This window comes from Lagenorhynchus albirostris, chromosome 1, assembly GCF_949774975.1.
Source record: "Lagenorhynchus albirostris chromosome 1, mLagAlb1.1, whole genome shotgun sequence".
NCBI lineage: Eukaryota > Metazoa > Chordata > Mammalia > Artiodactyla > Delphinidae > Lagenorhynchus > Lagenorhynchus albirostris.
In genome coordinates this window covers 132,634,627-132,656,855 of record NC_083095.1, presented here as the reverse complement: position 1 = coordinate 132,656,855, position 22,229 = coordinate 132,634,627, and the positions used below count along the sequence as shown (strand labels likewise).

The 22,229-nt window shown below is 45.3% G+C and overlaps 1 protein-coding gene across 1 annotated transcript; it reads left to right on the top strand.

The window, feature by feature from the left end:
- Positions 1-4,921: 4,921 nt before the first annotated feature.
- On the top strand, positions 4,922-6,207 carry IMP3 (IMP U3 small nucleolar ribonucleoprotein 3). The gene has a single exon (XM_060170189.1). It carries the CDS (start codon positions 5,176-5,178, stop codon positions 5,728-5,730), a length of 555 nt encoding a protein of 184 aa, XP_060026172.1. The 5' UTR covers positions 4,922-5,175; the 3' UTR covers positions 5,731-6,207.
- The last annotated feature ends 16,022 nt before the right edge of the window (positions 6,208-22,229 follow it).

The window sequence follows — 22,229 nt, the reverse complement described above, 5'->3', positions numbered from 1 at the left end:
CAGCCTAGTATCTTCAGGACCAGAGCCTGAATATGTTTCCCCAGCTGCTTTGGGGGCACCCCTTTTCTTTGATCTTCTGTTCGCAGAGCCTCTCTCCAAGCTGGATTTAAGAGTAGCAGCTACTTCCTTAGTGCTTGCTGAGTGCTAGACTCCTGTAAACATTTTACCTTTATTAGCTCACTTAATACAATTGATGGGATCTCTGCTCACCCAGCTAGGGGCCTAGTGCAGCCCCACCCCACTGAGGGGCCCACAGCCACCACCCTGGTGGTCTTTAGTTGGTTCCCAAATACTTCAGTCACATATTTATGCACATTTACACCTTGGATTTACTCTCATATCTGTTCAGGGGCGGAGGGAGGGTGGTTTCTATCTCACAGTGGCCACCTTATTTCCAGGTTCTTGGGGGAAACTCATTCTGCAGCTTCACAGAGATTTCCAGAACCTATATCTTCTATTTCCAACCCTCTTCAAATCTCTGGGTAACAGGGCCCGCAGTTACTAATCTCAGGCAACTGCACTAACTTTTGTGTTCCCTACACCCTGCCCATGCCTTTGGAAAAAGTCCCTTTATTAAATTGTCCTCACATTACTCTAATTGGAGTGTGTTCTCTCTTTCCTGATGGGACCCTGATTTGGACACAGGAAACAGCATCCATCCCCCATCCAGATAGCTAACTTTCCTCCTTTAGAAAAAGGAATCAGCAAGGGAGAACTGTGGCCAGTGGTTTCCAGGCTGACTCCACTGATGGCAGCGTGGTGGACACACTGGACTATTACTATAGTGACGCAGACAAGAGATGATGAGGGCCTGAGGTAGGGCAGGGGTAATGGGCTGGGGAGAAGTAAATTTGAGATTCTATGGGGGTAGAACAGACTGGAATGACAACCAACAAGATGTAGGTATTGAGGGAAAAGTCAACCCACATCTTTAGAACATAGATTCTCAACTCCATTCTCCCCACCAGCTATTTCCCCATTTATGTGCTCACCTTTGCAGCAAATTCCTCAAAATAGCCATCTCTATTAGCTGCCTGCAACATCTTTCCTCCCTTTCTCTTCTTAAACCCCTCTAGCCATTCTTTCACCCTCACACTCCACTGAAACTATGCTTATCAAAGTCATCAGTGACCTAATGGCTATTCTCAGCCCTCCTCTTAGCCTCTCAGTAGCATTTGACCAGGTTGATCACTGCTTCCCCCTGGATACACTGTCTTCACTTGCACTGGGGAGACCATACTCTCCCGGTTTCCCTTCTGCTACACTGGTTCATCCGCTTCTCTCCAATAATTCTTTTCTTTTTTTAAGATTTATTTATTGGATGCTTTTGGGGTCTTCGCAGACCAGGGCTCGAACCCCTGTCCCCTGCATTGGCAGGAGGATTCTTAACCACTGCGCCACCAGGGCAGCCCCTCTCCAATAATTCTTAACACTAGAGTGACTATTAGTTAAGTGGTCCTCTTGTCTTTTTCTCTCTATATTCACTTCTTTGACGATCTCACCCAGGCTCATGACATCCAACACCATCTTTCTACCAATAATACCCCAAATTTTAAATCACCAGCCCAGGCCTTTCTCTAAAATACCAGACTCAGGGAATTCCCTGGTGGTCCAGTGGTTAGGACTCCGCACTTCCATTGCAGGGGGCACAGGTTCAGTCGGGGAACTAAGATCCTGCATGCCGCAAGGTTTGGCCAAAAATAAAAAAGTAAAAATAAAAAATAAAATACCAGACTCACGTATCTTTCTCCTTGACATCTCCCTTTGAATGTCTAATAGACAGCTCCAACCGAACATGTCCAAAATTGAATTTCTAATCTTGCCCCCCAAATCTGACCTATTTGGCAGCCTTCCCCATCTCAGGTGATGAGTACTTTCTTCCACTTGCTTAGGTCCCAAACTGGAGCCATCCTTTGACCCTCTCCTTATTCTGGGACTCCTCTCTCATTGGCATCTCACAGCTGCTTTCCTGGTCCCAGCTACCACCTCTCTTGCGTGCACCACCACAACAGCTTCCTAATGGCCTCTATGTTTCCAGCCCTGCCTCCTGAGAATATGTCTATTCTCAACACAGCAGTCAGAGCGATCCTTTTAAAACATGTTAGATGTCAATTCTCGGCTCAAGACCCTTCAGTGTCCTCATCTCACTTAACCTAAAAACCAAAGTCCTTAAAAGAGCCTATGGAGCCTCTGTTATCTGAGCCCCCTTTCCTCACCCCCTAGAGCACTCTGCTCCAACCAAGATGGCTTCGTTATTCTTCTTCTGATATGCCAGGCACATTCCTGTCTTAAGGCATTTGCACTCACTGTTTCCTCTTCATGAAATGTTCTTCCCCTAGATATCCACATGGCTAACCCCCTATGAAATATCACCTTCTCAGTAAGACCTACCCTGACATGCCCTGCTTAAAATTACAGCCCATCCTCATCCCAAGCTCTCCTATATCCTGCTCAGTTTTGTTTCATGACACTTATCACCTGCTAACATATATAGTTTACTTATTTATTATGTTTATTGTCTGGGGAGAAGGAAGTTAACCAAGAGTCCTCCTGCAGACACATTGAGCAAGGGCTGAAGATAGAAGGGAGTGAGGCTGGGGGAGTATGAAGGGTGGGGATAAAGTGCAAACTGGGAAAAGGTATTTGCACCATAGATAACTGATTAAGGATTAATATCCAGAACATACAAAGTACACCTTCAAATCAATTAGAAAAAAGCAAACAGTCTGTATTAGTTTCCTATTGCAGCTGTAACAAATTACCACAAACTTAGTGGCTTAAAACAACACAAATTTATTATCTTACAGTATTAGAGACCAGAAATCCAAACTGGATCTCACTCCGCTCAAATCAAGGTGTCAGCAAGGGCTATGTTCCTTCTGGAGGCTCTAAGTAAAATTCCATTTCCTTGCCTTTTCCAGCTTCTAGAGGTTGCCCACACTCCTTTGCTCATGGCCCCCATTCATCTTCAAAGCCAGTAATCACACCTCAGACTTCTGTATGTATCACCACATCTCCCTGACTCTTCTGCCTCCCTTTTTTACTTATAAGGACACTTGTGATTACATGAGACTCACCCAGTTAATCCAGGACAATGTCATGGTCTCAAGATCCTTAATTTAATCACATCTGCAAAATCCCTTTTTTCATGTAAGGTAACATTCACAGGTTCTGAGTGAACATCTTTGGGGGGCCATTATTCTACTTACCCCATAATCCAATAGAAAAATACACAAAAGACACAAAGAGGCATTCTATAGAGGAGGAAACACATATGAAACCTTTATTCATCAGGAAATGCAAATTAAAATCACAGTTAAATACCATCACACACTCATCAGATTGGCAAATATTTTAAAAATCTAACAACCAAGTGTTGTCAAGAATGAGGAGCAAAGGGAACTCCCATGCACTGTCAAAGGAATATAAACTGGTACAGCCCCTTTGGAAAACAATTTGGCAATATCTAGTAAAGCTCAACATGCACTTTACATGTTCATGCATACTTTACATGCATACTTTACAACTGAGCAATTCAACTTCAAGATGTATACTATTCAACAGAAGCTACTACATATGTGCAACAGGAAACCTACAAGAATTTTAATAGTAGCACTGCTAAAAATATTCCCTCCAAAAAAATCCAACAGGAGATGGATTAATAAATTAGATAGAACCAAACAATGGAATATAATGCAACAGTTAAAAAAAACACTGCAGCTACAGATAAAAAACTCCACACGATGTGATGTCTTCTAAGCAACACTTCTCAAATGTCAATGTGCATGCAAATTACCTGGGGGTCTGGTTAAATGCAGATTCTGATTCTGTAGGTCAGAAATGGGGCCTGAAATTCTGCATTTCCAACAGCTCTCTGCTGATCCATGGACTACACTTTGAGTAAGAAGGTTCTCAGTATTTAGGGATGCATTTACAATGATAAAACTATTTTCCTTTTTAAATTTTTTTAAATTAAAAATTTTTTTATTTTTAAACAAAAGGTAAAAATAAACACTAAATTCAGGAGAGTAGATACCTTTACCTCTCACTGGGGGAGTGGCTGGAATATGTAGATGAAGTGGTCCTGGTGATGCTTTCTTAAACTGGCTCTTGGGTCCACAAGTATTCATTATACTTTGTATCTTACATATAGTATATTCCATATATCAAATATTATATTTAAAAAAAACAATGAGAAGCGTACAAAAATAAAACAAAATGATAGGCGAAGAAGCTAGGTGGCGTCAAAGTCTTGGGCAAATAAAGAAGTTAGTCCTGTAGCGCTACACTAAGCTAAAACAGATATAACTAGCAGAAAAAGTGTTAAGTTAACTAAATACTCGGCACCAGAAATGCACCCTGTCAAGCTAATTCGTTTGAGCCCGGATTAAAGGGTCAGCACTTGTACTATCCAAGCTTTTCAAACTTACTGGGTTTTATGAATCACCTGGCATTCTTGTTAACAATACAGATTTCCAGGTGACTCCGGTGTAGATCCCGATTCTGTGGGTGTAGGAAGCAGCCTGGGAAACGGTATTTCATAGGTTCGGTGGCGCCTAGCCCCACTTGGCAGGGAGAAACCGTTCCGCCCGCCTGCTAATGGACCTGGCGCTAGTGGGCGGTGGGCATACCCGATCAGCCCCGGCCGGCTCGGGGAAGCCCGCCACGAGGTGGGAGGACCCCCCCGCCCCGCCACGGTCAGCACAGTAAATTCAACCAAACTAGCCCGACAGTCACCCCCCTTTCCCGGAACTGGCCTCTTAAGCCAGTTTCAGAGAGGCACTGAATGGCAGAAATCTAAATGAAAGGAAATAATTAATTATTTAATTATTCTAGGCGACTTAAAACCGCGCAGACTCGTCTTTGGGCCGAGGTGATTAATTCTAGGCGACTTAAAACCGCGCAGACTCGTCTTTGGGCCCTCCCCTCTCGTCCCAGGTGTCTACCAGCGCTCTTTCCCCGCCTCCCTCAGAGAACGCGAAGAAGAGAAGAATCGCGAGATACGGACGCGGGGCGTGGCCCCACCCTGACCAGTGGAAACAGAGGGCGTAGCACTGAGCCTTTCTTTTATTGGCCCAGGGTCCCCAGGCCCGGTCTAGCAGCGCTGAGGCGGAAGTCGCGCGGGCGCCGGAACGCGCGCTGAGCCACGGGTGCTGCAGCATCCAAGCGGCCGTCATGGTGCGGAAGCTTAAGTTCCACGAGCAGAAGCTGCTGAAGCAGGTGGACTTCCTGAACTGGGAGGTCACCGATCACAACTTGCACGAGCTGCGCGTGTTGCGGCGTTATCGGCTGCAACGGCGCGAGGACTACACGCGCTACAACCAGCTGAGCCGTGCTGTGCGCGAGCTGGCGCGGCGCCTGCGGGACCTGCCGGAGCGCGACCCGTTTCGCGTGCGCTCCTCGGCCGCGCTGCTGGACAAACTGTATGCTCTCGGCCTAATCCCCACGCGCGGGTCTCTGGAGCTCTGCGATTTCGTCACGGCCTCGTCCTTCTGCCGCCGCCGCCTGCCCACCGTGCTCCTTAAGCTGCGCATGGCGCAGCACCTCCAGGCCGCCGTGGCATTCGTGGAGCAGGGTCATGTGCGCGTGGGCCCCGACGTGGTCACCGACCCCGCCTTCCTTGTCACGCGCAGCATGGAGGACTTCGTCACCTGGGTTGACTCGTCCAAGATCAAGCGGCACGTGCTGGAGTACAATGAGGAGCGTGATGACTTCGATCTGGAAGCCTAGCGGGTCTTCCCTCGCCAAGACTGCATTTTATTGGTGGGGAAGCTGAGACCTGATGCCTGAGAATCTGTGAAGGCGCCCTCCCCAAGAGTGTGTCAGCCAAGAACTTGGCTCCTCAGCTACAGGCCCTCACAGAGCCAAAGGGTACGCCCTTTTTCCACAAAATTTTCTTAGCCTTTGGACAATTGGTAATTAAATGACTGCCTTAAGAGACAATGGGAAGCGGTTTTGCGCTGCCCTGGGGAATTGTTACATTCTTGTACCTGAAACATTGTAGTGTGAAAGCAATGACTTTTGGCGGGGGGGGGGCCTACCCCCGGGGGCTACCCCCGCCCCCAGCTTTCCTTTCATTTCTTTGTAGCAGGACAGTTTAGTTTAATTTGTATTTAACCCGAATTCTTGCGCTTGTTCGTGATTAAGCTGTGTACAGATGTTGGAGAGTTTGGTATCAAGTTTTCATATAAAGTGGATGAGATTTTAGTGTTCAGAGTCCTTTCTCTTGTTTAAAGGAATGCTCTCCTAATGCCAATAAATGGCCTAACTGCTCTTTAAGTGCAAATTTCTGTCTGGGTTTCTCACATAGGGTCACATCTATAAGTCTCCCTGGCTCAGGAATCCAGAGAAGACTAGAGACAGCAGCGATCTGCCTGCAGCAGAGCCTGCGTGTGGAGGTTGCAGAATGTTGTACAGGGCTGGGCAAATTTGTCAGTTTACCAATCCCTTCCTCGGAATGAGTGTTTTGGCAGAGCTCTTCCCCACAGGACTTCCTGTTGATATTCCAGCCCCAGGAAATACCATATTAGAGGGCTGAAGTGTTTGCTTGCCTAAGGAAATAATCACCCTGTAGCTTGGCCATCTAGCGGTTAGAAGTGGCCCAGGAGGTTCCTGGAAACTTCTTATGAATGGAGCCCTCAGGAGGCCCCAGGGCTGCCTTCCCGGAGCAGCACCTGCACAGCCTCTGCCCATCACAGCCCACCATGGCTCCCTGCCCAGCCTTTAATTTAGACAGAGATTAATTCTAATTCCCCAATTGGAATGGGTTTTACTGAAAGAAGCAAAGGATGGGTTGGGAGTCAGGGTGCCTAGCCTGATGACAGAGGAGGAATGTGAAGCAAGATCTGCTCTAATCCACTCCCCTCACTGGAAGGGAGAGTAGGGAGACTACCTCATTTATCCAAGACTTCTACAAGGAGAATAATAGAATGCCAAGACCAATGGATTGCTTTTATGTGTGCCTTCTCCATTTCCCCAGGTGTAAGGCAGCATTTGGTGAAGAAACAAGGGAAGGTGACACTGGGGATGACAGTAATAGCAAATGCTTCTACTGTATGTCAGGCACTAAATGCATTACATATCTTAATCCATTTAATCCAACAATCCAATGACGTGGGGAGCCCAATTCTCTACTTTTCAGATGAGGCAACAGAGGCAGAGATGGGTCAAACTGCCCCAGATTGTATAGCCAAGAAGTGGTAGAGCTGGGATGCTCCTTTAAGAGTCGTGTGAACATTGGCACAGCCAGCGCAAGGGATACATCAGGATTTAGAGAGAGTCCCTGAATCAGTTTCTAAGCCAGCAGAGAAGCAGTAGCACTAGCCAACGTTGTTGGTCCCCAACAGGGTGCTGTGTAAAGGTTTGAACAAGGAGCAGACACTGAGCTGCTAAGCCTTGGCTAACATTCATTGAGGCCCTGCTTGTGCTAGGCTGCCCATTTACTCTTCCCAACAACCCTGACAGGTAGGTGGTGTTATTCACACCTTTTCAGTTTGGCAAACAGATTTGGGACAAGAACTTCTCCAAGACTGTGGTTCAAGTCCAGGCTCATGCAACTCCAAAGGCCATGTTTTTTTTCAGTGCCATTCCTTTAGGAGAGGAAGGAGAGAGAATCCCATTCATCAGCTCTGGTGGCTGGGCATAATCTTTGCCCATTTGAGGAGGGATCCCAGGATTAGGGATCTCATCGGGGGAGAGTCTGGTGGCTCTAGAAAGCAGGAACCCCTTGCGGCCCTCCAGCTCTCACCAGGCCCCACAGGGCAAGACAGGTAAACTGGTCCCTTTGGTGTAGTTGAATCCTGCCCTTATTACCCAAGTAGATACAACTTCAAAGTTCACTTGAAGGAAACTGGGTTTAGGAACTTAGGAGTAAAATTCAAGATTCTTCAGAAAAGCTATTCCTTTTCTCCTTTGGGGGAAAATGAAAAAGAAATGACTTACCAGAACCTGTAACCAGAAACTTTGGGCTTTAAAAAAAATAATAAAATTGGGGACATCCCTGACGGTCCAGTGGTTAAGACTCTGCGCTTCAAATGCAGGGGGCGCGGGTTTGATCCCTGGTCAGGGAACTAAGATCCCACATGCCATATGGCGTGGCCAAAAAAATTTTTTTAAATTAAAAAAAAATGGGGGACTTCCCTGGTGGTCCAGTGGTTAAGACTCTATGCTACCAATGCAGGGGGCACAGGTTCAAGCCCTGGTTGGGGAACTAAGATCCCGCATGCCGCACAGGGCAACCAAAAAGAATAAAAAATAAAACTGCAAGACAAGCGATTCAGAAGGAGGCTAAAGCCGGACTGCCAGGTCTGGATTGGGGCTTCTGTGCCTAACTTGCTGTGTAACATTGATTATTTTACTTAGCCTCTCTGTGCCTCCATTTTCCTTGTCACAGATATATGGTAATAGAGGGTGGGAGGAAAGAATGCAAAATTATTGTTTAATGGATCCAGAGTTTCTATTTGGGGCAATGAAAAAAATTAGGAAATAATGGTGGTGATTGCACAACATTGTGAATATAATTAATACCACTGAATTGTACACTTAAAAATGGCTAAAATGACAAATTTTATATATATATATATATATATATTTTTTTTATATATTTACCACAGTTTTTAAAAAGTGAAAAAAAGAGGGGTGGGTAATAATAGTACTGACATTAAAAATTATAGAGAGGGACTTCCCTGGTGGCACAGTGGTTAAAAATCCGTTCAGTACCTGGTCCAGGAAGATCCCACAAGCCGCAGAGCAACCAAGCCCATCTGACACAACTACTGAGTCCACATGCCACAACTACTGAAGCCTGCGCGCCTAGAGGCTGTGCCCTGCAGCAAGAGAAGCCACCGCAATGAGAAGCCCGTGCACTGCAACGAAGAGTAGCCCCCGCTTGCTGCAACTAGAGAAAGCCTGCACACAGCAACAAAAGACCCAACGCAGCCAAAAATTAATTAATTAATCAATTAAAAATTATAGAGAGAAGTAAATGGCATAATTCCTACAAAGCCCTAAGAGAAGCTCCTTGCATGTGGTAAAACCCCAAAGCTGAGCTCCCCACCTGCTATCTCTCCCCAGGCCCCAGAAGTACAGGGAGCTAAACATTTTACAACAAAAAAAGCCTAATGGATTACAACAATGTAAACACAGTGGGCAGCAGGGCAAATTGGTACCTTTCAGGAGAGCAGTTTTACAACATGTATCAAGAACCTTAGAAACATACATTATATACCCTTTGACCTAGAACTGCCACTTTCAAGAATTCAGCTTAAATTAATTATGGATATTTGCAAAAAATTACAAGGATCTTCATCACTGTGTTTATAATATAATATAACAGAGAAAAATTGAAAATGTATCCACAAGGGACTGATTAAATTACTAGATAGCCTTATGATGAAGCTCAACTACTAAAACTTATTGTAGCAAGATAGTTAATGACTCAAAAAGTTAACAGTTAAATAAAACATAAAACAGTGCCAATAGGGGCTTCCCTGGTGGCGCAGTGGTTAAGAATCTGCCTGCCAATGCAGGGGACGCGGGTTCGTGCCCCGGTCCGAGAGGATCCCACATGCCGCGGAGCGGCTGGGCTGGTGAGCCATGGCCGCTGAGCCTGCGCGTCTGGAGCCTGTGCTCCGCAACGGGAGAGGCCACAACAGTGAGAGGCACCGCAAAAAATAAAATAAATAAATAAATAAATAATGGTGTGTAGCAAACCCAACCCAAAACTCAAGAGCTAAAACAATAAGCATTTATTTAGCTCATGAATTTGCAGGTCAGCTGGGCACTTCAGATCTTTGCAGGGCTCACGTAGAATTTGTGATTGAATGTGTGCTGGATTAATGACTCTGCTGACCTTGACTGTGCTTGCCCTTAAGTCTGGGGGTAGGCTGGCTGGCTGTCAGCTGGTCTAGGATGCCTTGGCTGGGGTAACTGTGGCAACTTGGCTGGGATGCATTTGTCTCATCCTTCAGCAGCAGCAATTAACCTGCATGACATTTTAATATTACTCTCAAGTTGCCTGTGGTGGGTATGACTACCCAAGAGAGTGGCTCAGGCACAATGGAAAACTAGCTATATCACCACCATGGCCCCCAGGATGAGGCCCTGCATACAGTAGGTAATTAATAACTGCTTCAAATTCAGCCTCTTTGTTGTGACCAGCTAGGCTGGGATCAAGGTGAGGCAAGGGAGGTACCTAGGGCACTTGTCAGACCCCAAGAATGAGCACCTCCTTACATTTTGCACCCTAGGTCCTAAAACTGTACACTTCAGATTGGGACTTGAACCCATGTGCCAGGACTCGAACCCAGCCAAAACCCACGGTCTTCCAACTGAGATCACACACCTGGTTTCAGGACTTAATGAAGCTCAGGCTCTTGATGTCTCATGGCAGAAAGAATTCAGTGAGAGACAAAGTGATAGGTGAGAAGTGGATTTATTTAGAGAGAAACACACTCCACAGTCAGAGTGTGGGCCATCTCAGAAGGTGAGAAAAGGCACCAAGGTATGGGTTGTCAGTTTTTATAGGGATGGGTAATTTCTTTTTTTTTTAATTTAATTTTATTTATTTTTTTATACAGCAGGTTCTTATTAGTTATCCATTTTATACATATTAGTGTATACATGTCAATCCCAATCTCCCAATTCATCCCACCCCCCCACTCCCCTGCCACTTTCATAGGGGTGGGTAATTTCATAGGTAATGAGTGGGAGGAGTATTCCAACTATCTCAGGAAGGGGCGGGGATTTCCAGGAATTGGGCCACCTCCACTTTTTTTTTTTTTTTTTTGTGGTAGGCGGGCCTCTCACTGTTGTGGCCTCTCCCGTTGCGGAGCACAGGCTCCAGACGCGCAGGCTCAGCGGCCATGGCTCACCAGCCCAGCCGCTCCGCGGTATGTGGGATCCTCCCGGACCGGGGCACGAACCCGTGTCCCCTGCATCGGCAGGCGGACTCTCAACCACTGCGCCACCAGGGAAGCCCCCACCTCCACTTTTTGATCCTTATGGTGGGTCTTGGAACTGTCACAGCGCCTGTGGGGTGCCATTTAGCTTGCTGATGTGTTACAGTGAGCATATACTGAGGCTCAAGGTCTAGTGCAGGTCGACTTGTCTGCCATCTTGGACCCATTTGGTTCTAATCAGATTATGTCATGTCCTCGGGCTATGTCATTCTTTCAAAGGTTGTGCCCTGCCCCCTTGCCTCCTGTTTTCACTCCATTTGCCTCTCCTTAGCTCCAGCCCTGGTGATAGGCATGGTGCTCTCAAAGCAAGGGAGATATGAGTACAGAGGAGGCACGGTCCCTATCCTGAGAGGACAGAGGCTACAGTAAGCTGGCTACTTACATCTCTGGGTTCAGCTCTGGGCTCGGCCAGCCCAGCCAGGCCTCATGCTGTGTTTCCCAAGGTCTGGTCATTCTGAACCATTATCACACCATTTGCCATAGCCGCTTCCCACTAGTATTATAGTATAGTAAAGAATTTAACATTGCCCCAAAAGGTCATCGCCCTTTCTTCTGGGAGGTAATCCCTAAACCTTTGGAATGCCATGTCTGTTAGGAGTGTCTTTGTTTGCCTGGGGTCCTTGGAGCAGTCAGATAACGACAATGTGACTAAGGGTAGGGCTCTGAGCCACACTCACAATATGGTGGAGGGCGGGAACTTTGGGGCAGCAGCTGGGCTTCTTGAGGGGGCTGAAAACTGCCCCCAGGTGGACACTTAACCATCTCTGTGCAATGGAGCCCCAATAAAGACTCTGGCCCAGAGATCTTCCCTGGGTGGCAGCACTCCATGCATATAGTCATCCACGGATGCTGGCAGAGGAATGCTGTCCTGACCCCACAGGGAGAGGACGATGCAAGCTTTTCAGTCTGGGCTTCTTCCCTTAGGTGACTTTAATCAGATCTTTTCCCTTTCCCATAACTGAGAATAACAACTTTCAGTGAGTCTTTCTAGTGAGTTATCAAAGCTGAGGGTGGTTTGGGGAGCCCTGTGAATTTGTAAGTGCTGTCAGAAATGAGGACAATCTTATGTTGACTGAACCCCCCTACTTTGCACTTGGCTAACTCTCACAACTATTATTTTCTCAATCATTTTCTTTACGTTATCTTTCTTTTCTTTCAACTTAAGTATATTTTAAAAGGAAACTGCCCAGGGAAAAGCTTTAAGGATGTTAATCTTCTAGAATCGCACATTCAGGTCTAAGAGAGAAGGCAAGACAAATCACCTTGATGCCTTTGGACTTAAAAGTGAATCGAAGATATATTCTACACCAGTGAAATTACAGAATAAAAGCACTGAAGTCATAGCAGGTGGATGTCAACTGAAGAATGTCGCTCACCATCTGGCTCTACAAGGGTTGAGTCATTAGTCACTGCGGTCGCTGACCTTCAACACACCCTAAAAGGAGTTCAGAGTGGCGATGAGGCATGAGGCACTCCGTGCTCTGGGAAAACTGGCAGAACAGGCCTTCAGATAGTTAGATATTTTCAGGAGAAAATTTTATGAAACTAATTTCTTGCACCTTCCCTCATTTAGAAAAACACTAAAAGCATTAACTAAGGTATGTGTTCCTTGTGACTAGCAGTAGCCTTCTACCAAGATGTGTGCTTAATTGCATGTACCCCTTCTCCAAAATCACATATGTGCTGCCCACCCCTGCCACTACCTTTTAGGAGCAATTCCTTGGAGTTATCTGAGAGGCTGTCTGCTTGGCTACAGTCCTAAATCCCCAAATAAAACAAAATCAGCTCTCACGTTGTGCATTTTTATTTCAGTCAACATAGGTTAACATATCAATATTTCCCCATTAACAAACACCTACTAATACCTGCTCGAAATGAAGGATACATTCCACAGGAGATAACTATAAGCTTTTTTTTTAATTCAAATATAGTTGATTTACAATGTCGTGTTAATTTCAATAAGCTTTTAATATTAAAATGTCTCCAGAGAACTTCCTGACAAACTAGCCAGGCCATTTTCATGAAAATAGGAAAATGAATAAGCATATATCGAATAAGAAAGCAGCTTCAAGGTAACATTGATTTTTTTAATTATAATCAAAGAAAAATACACTTCAAGCATTTTCCATTTCTTTTTTTATTGAGATAACACATACATAAAATTTTACCATTTTAACCGTTTAAGTGTACAGTTCAGTGGCATTAAGGACATTCACACTGTTGTGTAACTGTCACCACCATCCATCTCCAGAACTTTTTCATCATCCCCAACTGAAACTCTGTACCCATTAAACAATATCTCTCCATTTCCCCTCCCCGCAGCCCCTGGCAATCACCCTTCTACTTGAAGGGTGAACATCTACTATGAACATTACTACTCTAGGTATGTAAAGAAAAACTCTTCTGTGTCTCTTCTCTACCCTACTACAACGCTACTCACAGAATACTTACTTCACTTCTGACACTTCCGGTCACCAAATGTGTGAGGCGTTTTTCACACATCAAGCAGTTCTGCAACACAACTGGTTGTCTACAATTCAATTCAGTTCTGACACTATCTATCTAGAGATAATGTCAGATCCCACAGGTTAAGGGTTCAGTCCCACAGGACTGCATCTTCCCTCCCCAATTGAAACCGTTAAGTGTCGTTTCGGGGGGCTCTGAAGAGCTCCAGTCCTTTATGTCTCAGCACAGAAAGAATTCAGCGAGAGACAAAGTGATGGATAAGACGTGATTTATTAGAATAGGATGCTTGTGAAGCTTACAAGCGGGTGGGTGGGTGCCATGCCCTGAGAACATAGTGAGCTACAGTTTTATAATCAAAGGAAAAGTGGGGAGGGGGAAAAGACCATTTTCTTCGTCATTCTTGAGTAGACATCAAACTTCCATCATCAGCTCCTCCTCCAGGTTGGGCAGGGGAGTTTTCTTGTCCCTACATGGTCAGGCTAGGACTGTCATGGCACTATGGAAAAATTATTTCAAGTCTCAGTACTATGAGGGTCTTTCACTTTGAAATGTCACCTTTCCATAAATTATTGATTTTTATGTGTGCAGAGAGCATGTCTTAGGGGTCATTCACTTACTGAGCTCACTTGGCAGGATGTGGGTCTCATGCCACCACTGTTTTATTGTTTGGGGGCATGTCTCATGCTTCTGTTGCATGGTTTGTTGCTAAGCAAGCCTACTTGGTTTTGTGGTTAAGCAAACCTGCTTTTCTGAATGATCATTAACTTACAGGGGTCTCCCAAGCTTTTTTCTTTACTTACAATCCCTAGTGGAGTTAACTATTTAATTACCTACTTTGTCCCTTTACTCTGCCCCATCACAATTTCAGGTGCCAATTAAAAATCTAGGTTATTATGCATGCTTTTGGATGGGCTGGCTATAAATCAGAGGTTCCCATGACCCCCCTTCCTGGCTAATTTGCTAGAGCCATTCACAGAACTCAGGAAAACGGCCTACTTATTAGATTGCCAGTTTATTATAAAAGGATGTGGGATTTCCCTGGTGGCGCAGTGGTTAAGAATCCGCCTGCCAATGCAGGGCACACGGGTTCGATCCCTGGTCTGGGAAGATTCCACATGCTGCAGAGCAACTAAGCCCGTGTGCCTCAAATACTGAGCCTGCGCTCTAGAGCCCATGAGCCACAACTACTGAGCCGGCATGCTGCAACTACTGAAGCCTGCACGCCTAGATCCCGTGCTCCGCAACAAGAGAAGCCGCAGCAATAAAAAGCCCATGCATCGCAAGGATGAGTAGCTCCCACCGCAACTAGAGAAAGCCTGCACACAGCAACGAAGACCAAACGCAGCCAAAAATCAATCAATAAATAAATAGAATTTTTAAAATAAATAAACAAATAAAAGGATATAACTCAGGAACAGCCAAATAGAAGAGAAGCATAGGGCAAGGTATGGGGGCAGGGGCACTGAGCTTCCATGACCTCTTTAGGTATGCCACCCTCCCAGCACCTCCACATTTTCAGCAGCTCAGGTGCTTTCCAAACCTGGTTGGTAGTTTTAAGATTTTTAATGGAGGCTTCATTACATAGGCATAATTGAGGATTATGATTAAGTCAACCTCCAGCCCCTCTCCCCTCCCTGGAGGCATTAGACTAAAAGTTAAAACCCTCTGGGACTTCCCTGGTGGTCCAGTGGTTGACTCCCCTTCAAATGCAGGGGGCGTGGGTTTGATTCCTGGTCAGGGACTAAGATCCCACGTGCTGCCAAAAAAAAAAAAATTAAAACCCTCCAATCTCCCATTGGTTCCCCTTGCAACCAGCCCATCCTTAGGGGCTTTCTAAAAATTACCTCACTAACTTAAATTCAGGTGTGGCTGAAAGGGAGCTTGCTACAAGTAGCAAAAGACATCTTTATCACTCTACTCATATAGGAAATCCCGAGGGTTTTAGGAGCTCTGTGCCAGAAACAGGAATAAAACCAAATGCATATTTCTTACTAGAAATCACAGTATAACAAATTACCTCATATAAGTGGAATCATACAATATTTGTCTTTTGTGACTGGCTTATTTAGCAACATGTCCTCAATCCACATTGTAAGATGTCTCAGAATTTTCTTCCTTTTTAAGGCTGAATAATATTCCATAGTATGTAGTATGCATACACCACATTTTGTTTATCCATTTATCTCTCTATGGACACTTGAATGCTTTCACCTTTCGGCTATTGTGAATAATGTTGCTATGAACCTGTGTGTACAAATATCTTTTTGAGTCTCTGCTTTGATACTTGGGGTATATACCCAGAAGTGGAATTTTTGGATCACATGGTAATTTTATGCTTAATTTTTTGAGGAACCACCATACTGTTTTCCATAGTGGCTACACCATTTTATATTCCCACCAGCAATGCATATGGGTTCCAATTTCTCCACATCCTCACCAATACTGAGTTTTGTTTTGTTTGTTTTTTAATAATAGCCATCCTAATGGGTGTGAAGTGGTATCTTACTGTAGTTTTGATTTGTCTTTCCCTAATGATTAGTGATGAGCATCTTTTTATGAGCTATTGGCCATTTGTATATCTTCTTTGGAGAAATGTCTATTCAAGGGACTTCTCTGGTGGTCCAGTGGCTAAGACTCTGTGCTCCCAGTGCAGAGAGTTGGGGTTCAGCCCTGGTCAGCATCCCATATGCTGAAACTAAAGATCCTGCCTGCCACAACAAGGACCTGATACAGCCAAATAAATAAATAAATAATTTTTAAATGTCTATCCAAATAAAAAATTAAAATAAACAAAACTAAAAAAGTCTATCCAAGTCTTTTTATTTTTTTTAATTTTTTATAAATTTATGTTTTTTATTATTTATTTTTGGCTGCATTGAGTCTTCGTTGCTGCATGCAGGCTTTCTCTAGTTGCAGCTAGTGGAAGCTACGCCTCGTTGCAGTGCACGGGCTTCTCACTGCGGTGGCTTCTCTTGTTTCAGAACATGGGCTCTAGGTGCGCGGGCTTCAGTAGTTGTGGTGCGCGGGCTTCAGTAGCTGTGGCACACAGACTTAGTTGCTCCGTGGTATGTGGGATCTTCCCGGACCAGGGCATGAACCCGTGTCCCCTGCATTGGCAGGCAGATTCTTAACCACTGCGCCACCAGGGAAGTCCCTCTATTCACTCTTGATAGTGTCCATTTTTGTTGTTGTTGTTTTTGGGTTTTTTGTTTGCTTGCTTTGGCCACGCCAAGCGGCGTGCGAGACCTTAGTTCCCCAACCAGGCCTCAAACCTGGGGCCCCAGCAGTGAAAGCGCAGAGTCCTAACCACTGGACTGCCAGGAACTCCTGACAGTGTCCCTTGATGCACAAAAATTTTTAATTTTGATGAAGCCCAATTTATCTACTTTTTTCTTTTGTTGCCTGTGCTTTTGGTGTCATAACCAAGATATCATTGGCAAATTCAATGTCATAAAGATTTTCCCTTGTGTTTTCTTCTACATTATAGTTTCAGTCCTAGTTTTTTTTTCAGTTCTACTTATTTCTTTTTTAAAAAATTAATTAATTTATTTATTTTTGGCTGCGTTGGGTCTTCGTTGTTGTGCGCGGGCTTTCTCTAGTTGTGGCGAGCGGGGGCTACTCTTCGTTGCGGTGCGTGGGCTTCTCATTGTGGTGGATTCTCTTGTTGCAGAGCATGGGCTCTAGTCATGTGGGCTTCAGTAGTTGTGGCTCGCGGGCTCTAGAGCACAGGCTCAGTAGTTGTGGCACACGGGCTTTGTTGCTCTGTGGCATGTGGGAACTTCCCAGACCAGGGCTCGAACCTGTGTCCCCTGCATTGGCAGGCGGATTCTTAACCACTGCACCACCAGGGAAGCTCCAGTTATTTCTTAATATAACTTTTATTTGAGAATAGTTTTAGATTTACAGAGAAACTGGGATGATAGTACAGTGTTCCCATGTATCCCACATCCAGTTTCCTTTATTATTAACATCTCGGGTCAGTATGGTACATTTGTCACAGTTAATGAACCAGTAGTGACACACTATTATAAACTAAAGTCCATATTTTATTTGTTCAGATTTCCTCATTTTTTACCCAATATCTTTTTTCTGTTCTGGGATCCTATCCAGGATACATTATGTTTAGCTGCCATGTCTCCTTAGGCTTTTCTTAGCTTTTGCAGTTTCTCAAACTTGCCTTTATTTTATTTTTTTAATAAATTTATTTATTTTATTTATTTTTGTCTGTGTTGGTCTTCGCTGCTGCGTGCAGGCTTTCTCTAGTTGCAGCAAGCGAGGACTACTCTTCATTGTGGTGCGCAGGTTTCTCATTGCAGTGACTCCTCTTGTTGCAGAGCATGGACTCTAGGTGCGTCGGCTTCAGTAGTTGTGGCACATGGGCTCAGTAGTTGTGACCTGCAGGCTCTAGAGCACAGTCTCAGTAGTTGTGGCACACGGGCTTAGTTGCTCCACGGCATGTGGGATCTTCCCGGACCAGGGCTTGAACCCGTGTCCCCAGCATTGGCAGGCGAATTCCTAACCACTGGGCCACCAGGGAAGTCCAAACTTGCCTTGATTTTGATGAAGTAGATAGTTTTGAGGAGTTGATAGTTTCAGGCATTTTGAACATTGTCCTTCAATTGGACTTGGGCATTTTGTGGGTTTTCATCCTTATCTGAGGTCAGGGCCCTGCCTCCTGGGTGTATCTGTGTTGACACTGTTTGTTCTCTCAAGGTTTTTCTTTTCTTTCCTTTTCTTTTTTTCTTTTTCTATTTTTTGGCCACACTGTCTGGCATGTGGGATCTTAGTTCCCCGACCAGGGATCGAACCCATGCCCCCTGCAGTGGAAGCACAGTGTCTTAACCACTGGACCGCCAGGGAAGTCCTCTGAAGGTTTTTCATTGGAGCTGCTAGCTGAAGCTCACAGCTGTGGCTCTGCTTTAATCTGTAGTTAGGGCTGAATTGAAGAATGTGGATTTTATCATTTTCTCTTTCCACAAAACTTTTTGTATCACTACCGTAAATGGAAAAGCAGTTGCATTTGGAGCAAACAGGTAAAAATAAACACAAAGGAAACAATAGTGTTATTCATTATTAGCTGGCTACAGTTGCTGGCTGAAAGCACTAAACCTGAGATAGGCTGTCCCTGACTGGGTGCTTCTACGCACCACGCTTCGTGCTATCTCATGGAGTCCTCACAGTAACCCCTGTGGGTACTATTATTACGACCATTTTATAGATGAGGAAACTGAAGTTCAGGGACAATAACTTGCCCAAGTCACAGAGTTAGTAAGTGATGGAGGCAGTTTGAACCTAGGTCCCTCTGTCTCCAAGTTCCACACACCTATGGCTTAGAGCAGTGATTCTCAAACTTGAGCGGACATCGGAATCACCAGGAGAGCTTGCGAAAACAGATACTGCCCATCCCCTCTGAGTTTCTGATTCAAGAGATCTGGAATGGGCCTGAGAATTTGCTTTTTTTTTTTTTTTTTTTTTGGCCACGCTGCACAGCTTGTGGGATCCTCGGCAGTGAAAACTTGGAGTCTTAACCACTGGACTGCAAGGGAATTCCAGAATTTGCATTTCGAACAAGGTCCCAGGTGATGTTGGTGCTGCTGGTCGGGCTGTCACACTATGAGAAGCATGAGCCTTGTGCCTATAGCCCAGCCCTTGGCACAGAGCAACCACCACTGAAATGTTAGATCATCTGCCAACAGCTGAGGGGCAGAGGTTGGACCAGCTGCAGGGAAGGGTGGGCAAAAAAGAAAGTGAAGTGGCGTCTTAACTCTGCAGATGACTGGCCCCGTGACTTGGGGCACATCCCTCTCCTGCTCTGAGCCTCACTCCATCTCCTCTCTGTAATAAGAGGAGGCTGAATCAGATGGCCTCTAATTTCTGCTCTGAAAGTTTCTGATTTGGAGGACAGGAAATAAAAAAAGTGTAGTCTGCACTTACAAAGAAACAGAGAAGAAATTAGAGGTGCTTTGCCTGGCCCAGCATCCCCACCCCTGACTCAGGATGAAAGCTGTGCAAGTTTGGTCTTAGCATCTGAGAATGGGCTCCAACTACCTGGCCCTGGGGAAGTTTCCAGAGGATAGCCCTCCTCCCGCCCCCATCTGGGGCTGTGACTCTTCCCAGCACAGAGGGGCAATGTAGAGATAAGCCAGGTCACCCATTCAGCTCACCAGCTGAAAATCAGAAGTGAAACTAGACCTCTTAAGATATAGAACAGGCAATGTCCAATAGGGTAAAGATTAGGACTTTGGAATCAATAGGGCCTGGATTAAAATCCTGGCCCCATCGCCTTCTGGATGAGCTGCTTCAAGCCCTTTAATCTGGGCAAGCAGTTTTATCTGCAGGGACGAGATTCTCTTGGGCTCACCTAGAGGTTGATTTATTGATTTTTTTATGATGTAAGTAAATCAGTAAGGGAAAGGTTATCTTGGTTTTATGTTTGTTTGTTTTTTTTCCGGCTGCACCACGTGGCATGCGGAACTTCCCTGACCAGGGATGGAACTTGTGCCCTCCACAGTGGAAGCGCGGAGTCTTAACCACCGGACCACCAGGGAAGTCGGGGAAAAGTTGTCTTGTAATAAGAAGTTAAATACTAACAAAACAACATTTTTGAGGACTTGGTCTGTGCCAGGTATTATTCTAACCATCCGACGTGGATTGACTCCCTTAACTAACTATAACAATCTTATGAGGTAGATACTATTATTAGCCACATTTTACAGAGGGGAAAACTGAGGCATATGGAGGTGAAATAACTCCACCCAGGCCACAGAGCCAGCATGTAGCTGAGTCAGGATGTAGACCCAAGCCATCTAGCTCCAGAGCCTAAAACCCTAATCACTCTGATGTGCTTCCTGCAACCCAGAGCTGAGCCCCAGGGACCTTGTAGTGATGGAGAAGAGGTTTGCCACCTCCCAGAGCTTTAGAGTCTCCTGTGACTGCAGTTTCTGCCTCCTGGCACATGTGAGTCCCACTGATACATGACTTTGTCACCCTCTCAAGTCAGCTTCTCCTTCCTGCCACAAATGGCTGAAGAAGCCCTCTCCTACAGGTGTCTCCAAGTGGGCGGTGAGAAGCATTGGTCCTCAAGATGACTTAGATGGTGGGCTGGGTGAGTTATTTCACCTCCATAATCTCAGTTTCCCCCTCTAGGCCTTAAATAATAACAAATTACATGGGAGAAAGCTATTCCCTTTTCAGTTCCAATAACCTCAAGGGGAAAGTCTTCGCTGGGGGCTAGACTTGCAGGTGTGTATAATTCTTGCTGACTTCCCCCTTTTAAGAACAATAAGTCCTCTTGGTTTTCTTTCCAGACTATATCCCAAATCCCGCCCTTCCTACCACATCCACTGCCACAACCTGAGTGCAAGCACTGCTTACTGGCCTCCTGACCTCCATGCTTGCTTGGCTAAATTCAGTTCTCTACCCAGTAGCCAGTGTGCTCTCTCTACAGCTCAAATTCAGTTATGTCACAACTGTTTAAAAACCTTCATCTGCAATGGAGGTAAAATCCAAACTACTCATTTTGGCCTACAGGCCTCTGTATCCCACCTGCCTCAGTGACCCTATCTCCCTCTGTTCCCCCTCCTCCTGGCCTTCTCTCTACCACTCACACAAAGCCTCTCTTTACACCCACTAGAAATGGTTGGTTCCCCCATCCTTGTAACTGACTCCTTCTCATCATTTAGGCCTAGATTCAAATGTCACCTCCTGGGAGAGGAGTTCCCCAACACTGTAACTTCAGCAGCTCCACCTGTCTCATTCTCTACCCAGCCACCTGAGCTCCCTGGTACTAGTCTGCACTCAGCTACAGTATCTATCTTTTGTCTTTCCTACCACAGTTGGGCTGTAAGCTCCTGAAGGGCAGGGACCAACTCAGTCTTGGTCATTTTGGTATCTCCTGGGCCTGGCACAGTACCTGACCAACGGCAGGCATTAAACACACATTTGTTAATTGACTGAGAGTGACACTCAGGGCTCCTGGCAAGAGCCTCCTCTTGAGAAAAGGGGGGACACCTTCCTGCCCTCAAAGTCCTGTTTTCTAGATAGAGATTCCCCTGCCTGTAGGTGCTTACGAGATTTTGGGGGGTACACAAATTCCACCTTACTTATTTTTTTTTTTTTGGCCCTGCAGCACAGCATGCAAGATCTTTGTTCCCCAAGCAGGGATTGAACCAGAGTCTTAACCAGTGGACCGCCAGGGAAGTCCCCAAATTCCACCTTAAGTAACATTAAATCATAGCGTGAGAAAGTGGATCTTCTGTTCTCTGTGAATTTTTCTGATTACATAAAAGAAAAATTCTGTTAGTGTTACTCCTTATCAGTTTTCCAACACTTGCTAATCTCTGATTTTTACAAAGTCCACAGTCTTACAGTTTTCTACAGACATCAGTATGCAGCTAGATTATAACATTATACTATTTTCACTATAGAGTTCATAGATGCTTTCTATTAAAGTGGGAAGTGATTTAAGGTAATGTTATGGTGTTCCTCTTTCAAATAAATGTATTAGGCTTTTTTAAAAAGTAAATTGGTTTAAAGACATCAAATATAGGTGTATGTGTATGTGGCCAAGGTTGTGAAGGTGGAGTGCCAATGGCTACAGTTGGAGAATCACTGTTCCAGGTAGAGCAGCCCTTTATGGAACACTAACTGGCCCCAAATGAGCCCCTGGGCTGAGTGACATTTAGTTGGTTTTTTAGTGATATGAGAAGTTATTCAGCTGGTGTGAATGAGGGGCTGGAGCCTTCCTCCTGGACCTCAGTGCATGAATTTGTCCATCTCAGTCTATTTTCCTCCAGCGTAGGGCCT

Coding starts and splice junctions, on each gene's coding strand:
- IMP3 (XM_060170189.1), top strand. CDS start 5,176: ATGGTGCGGAAGCTTAAGTTCCACGAGCAGAAGCTGCTGAAGCAGGTG.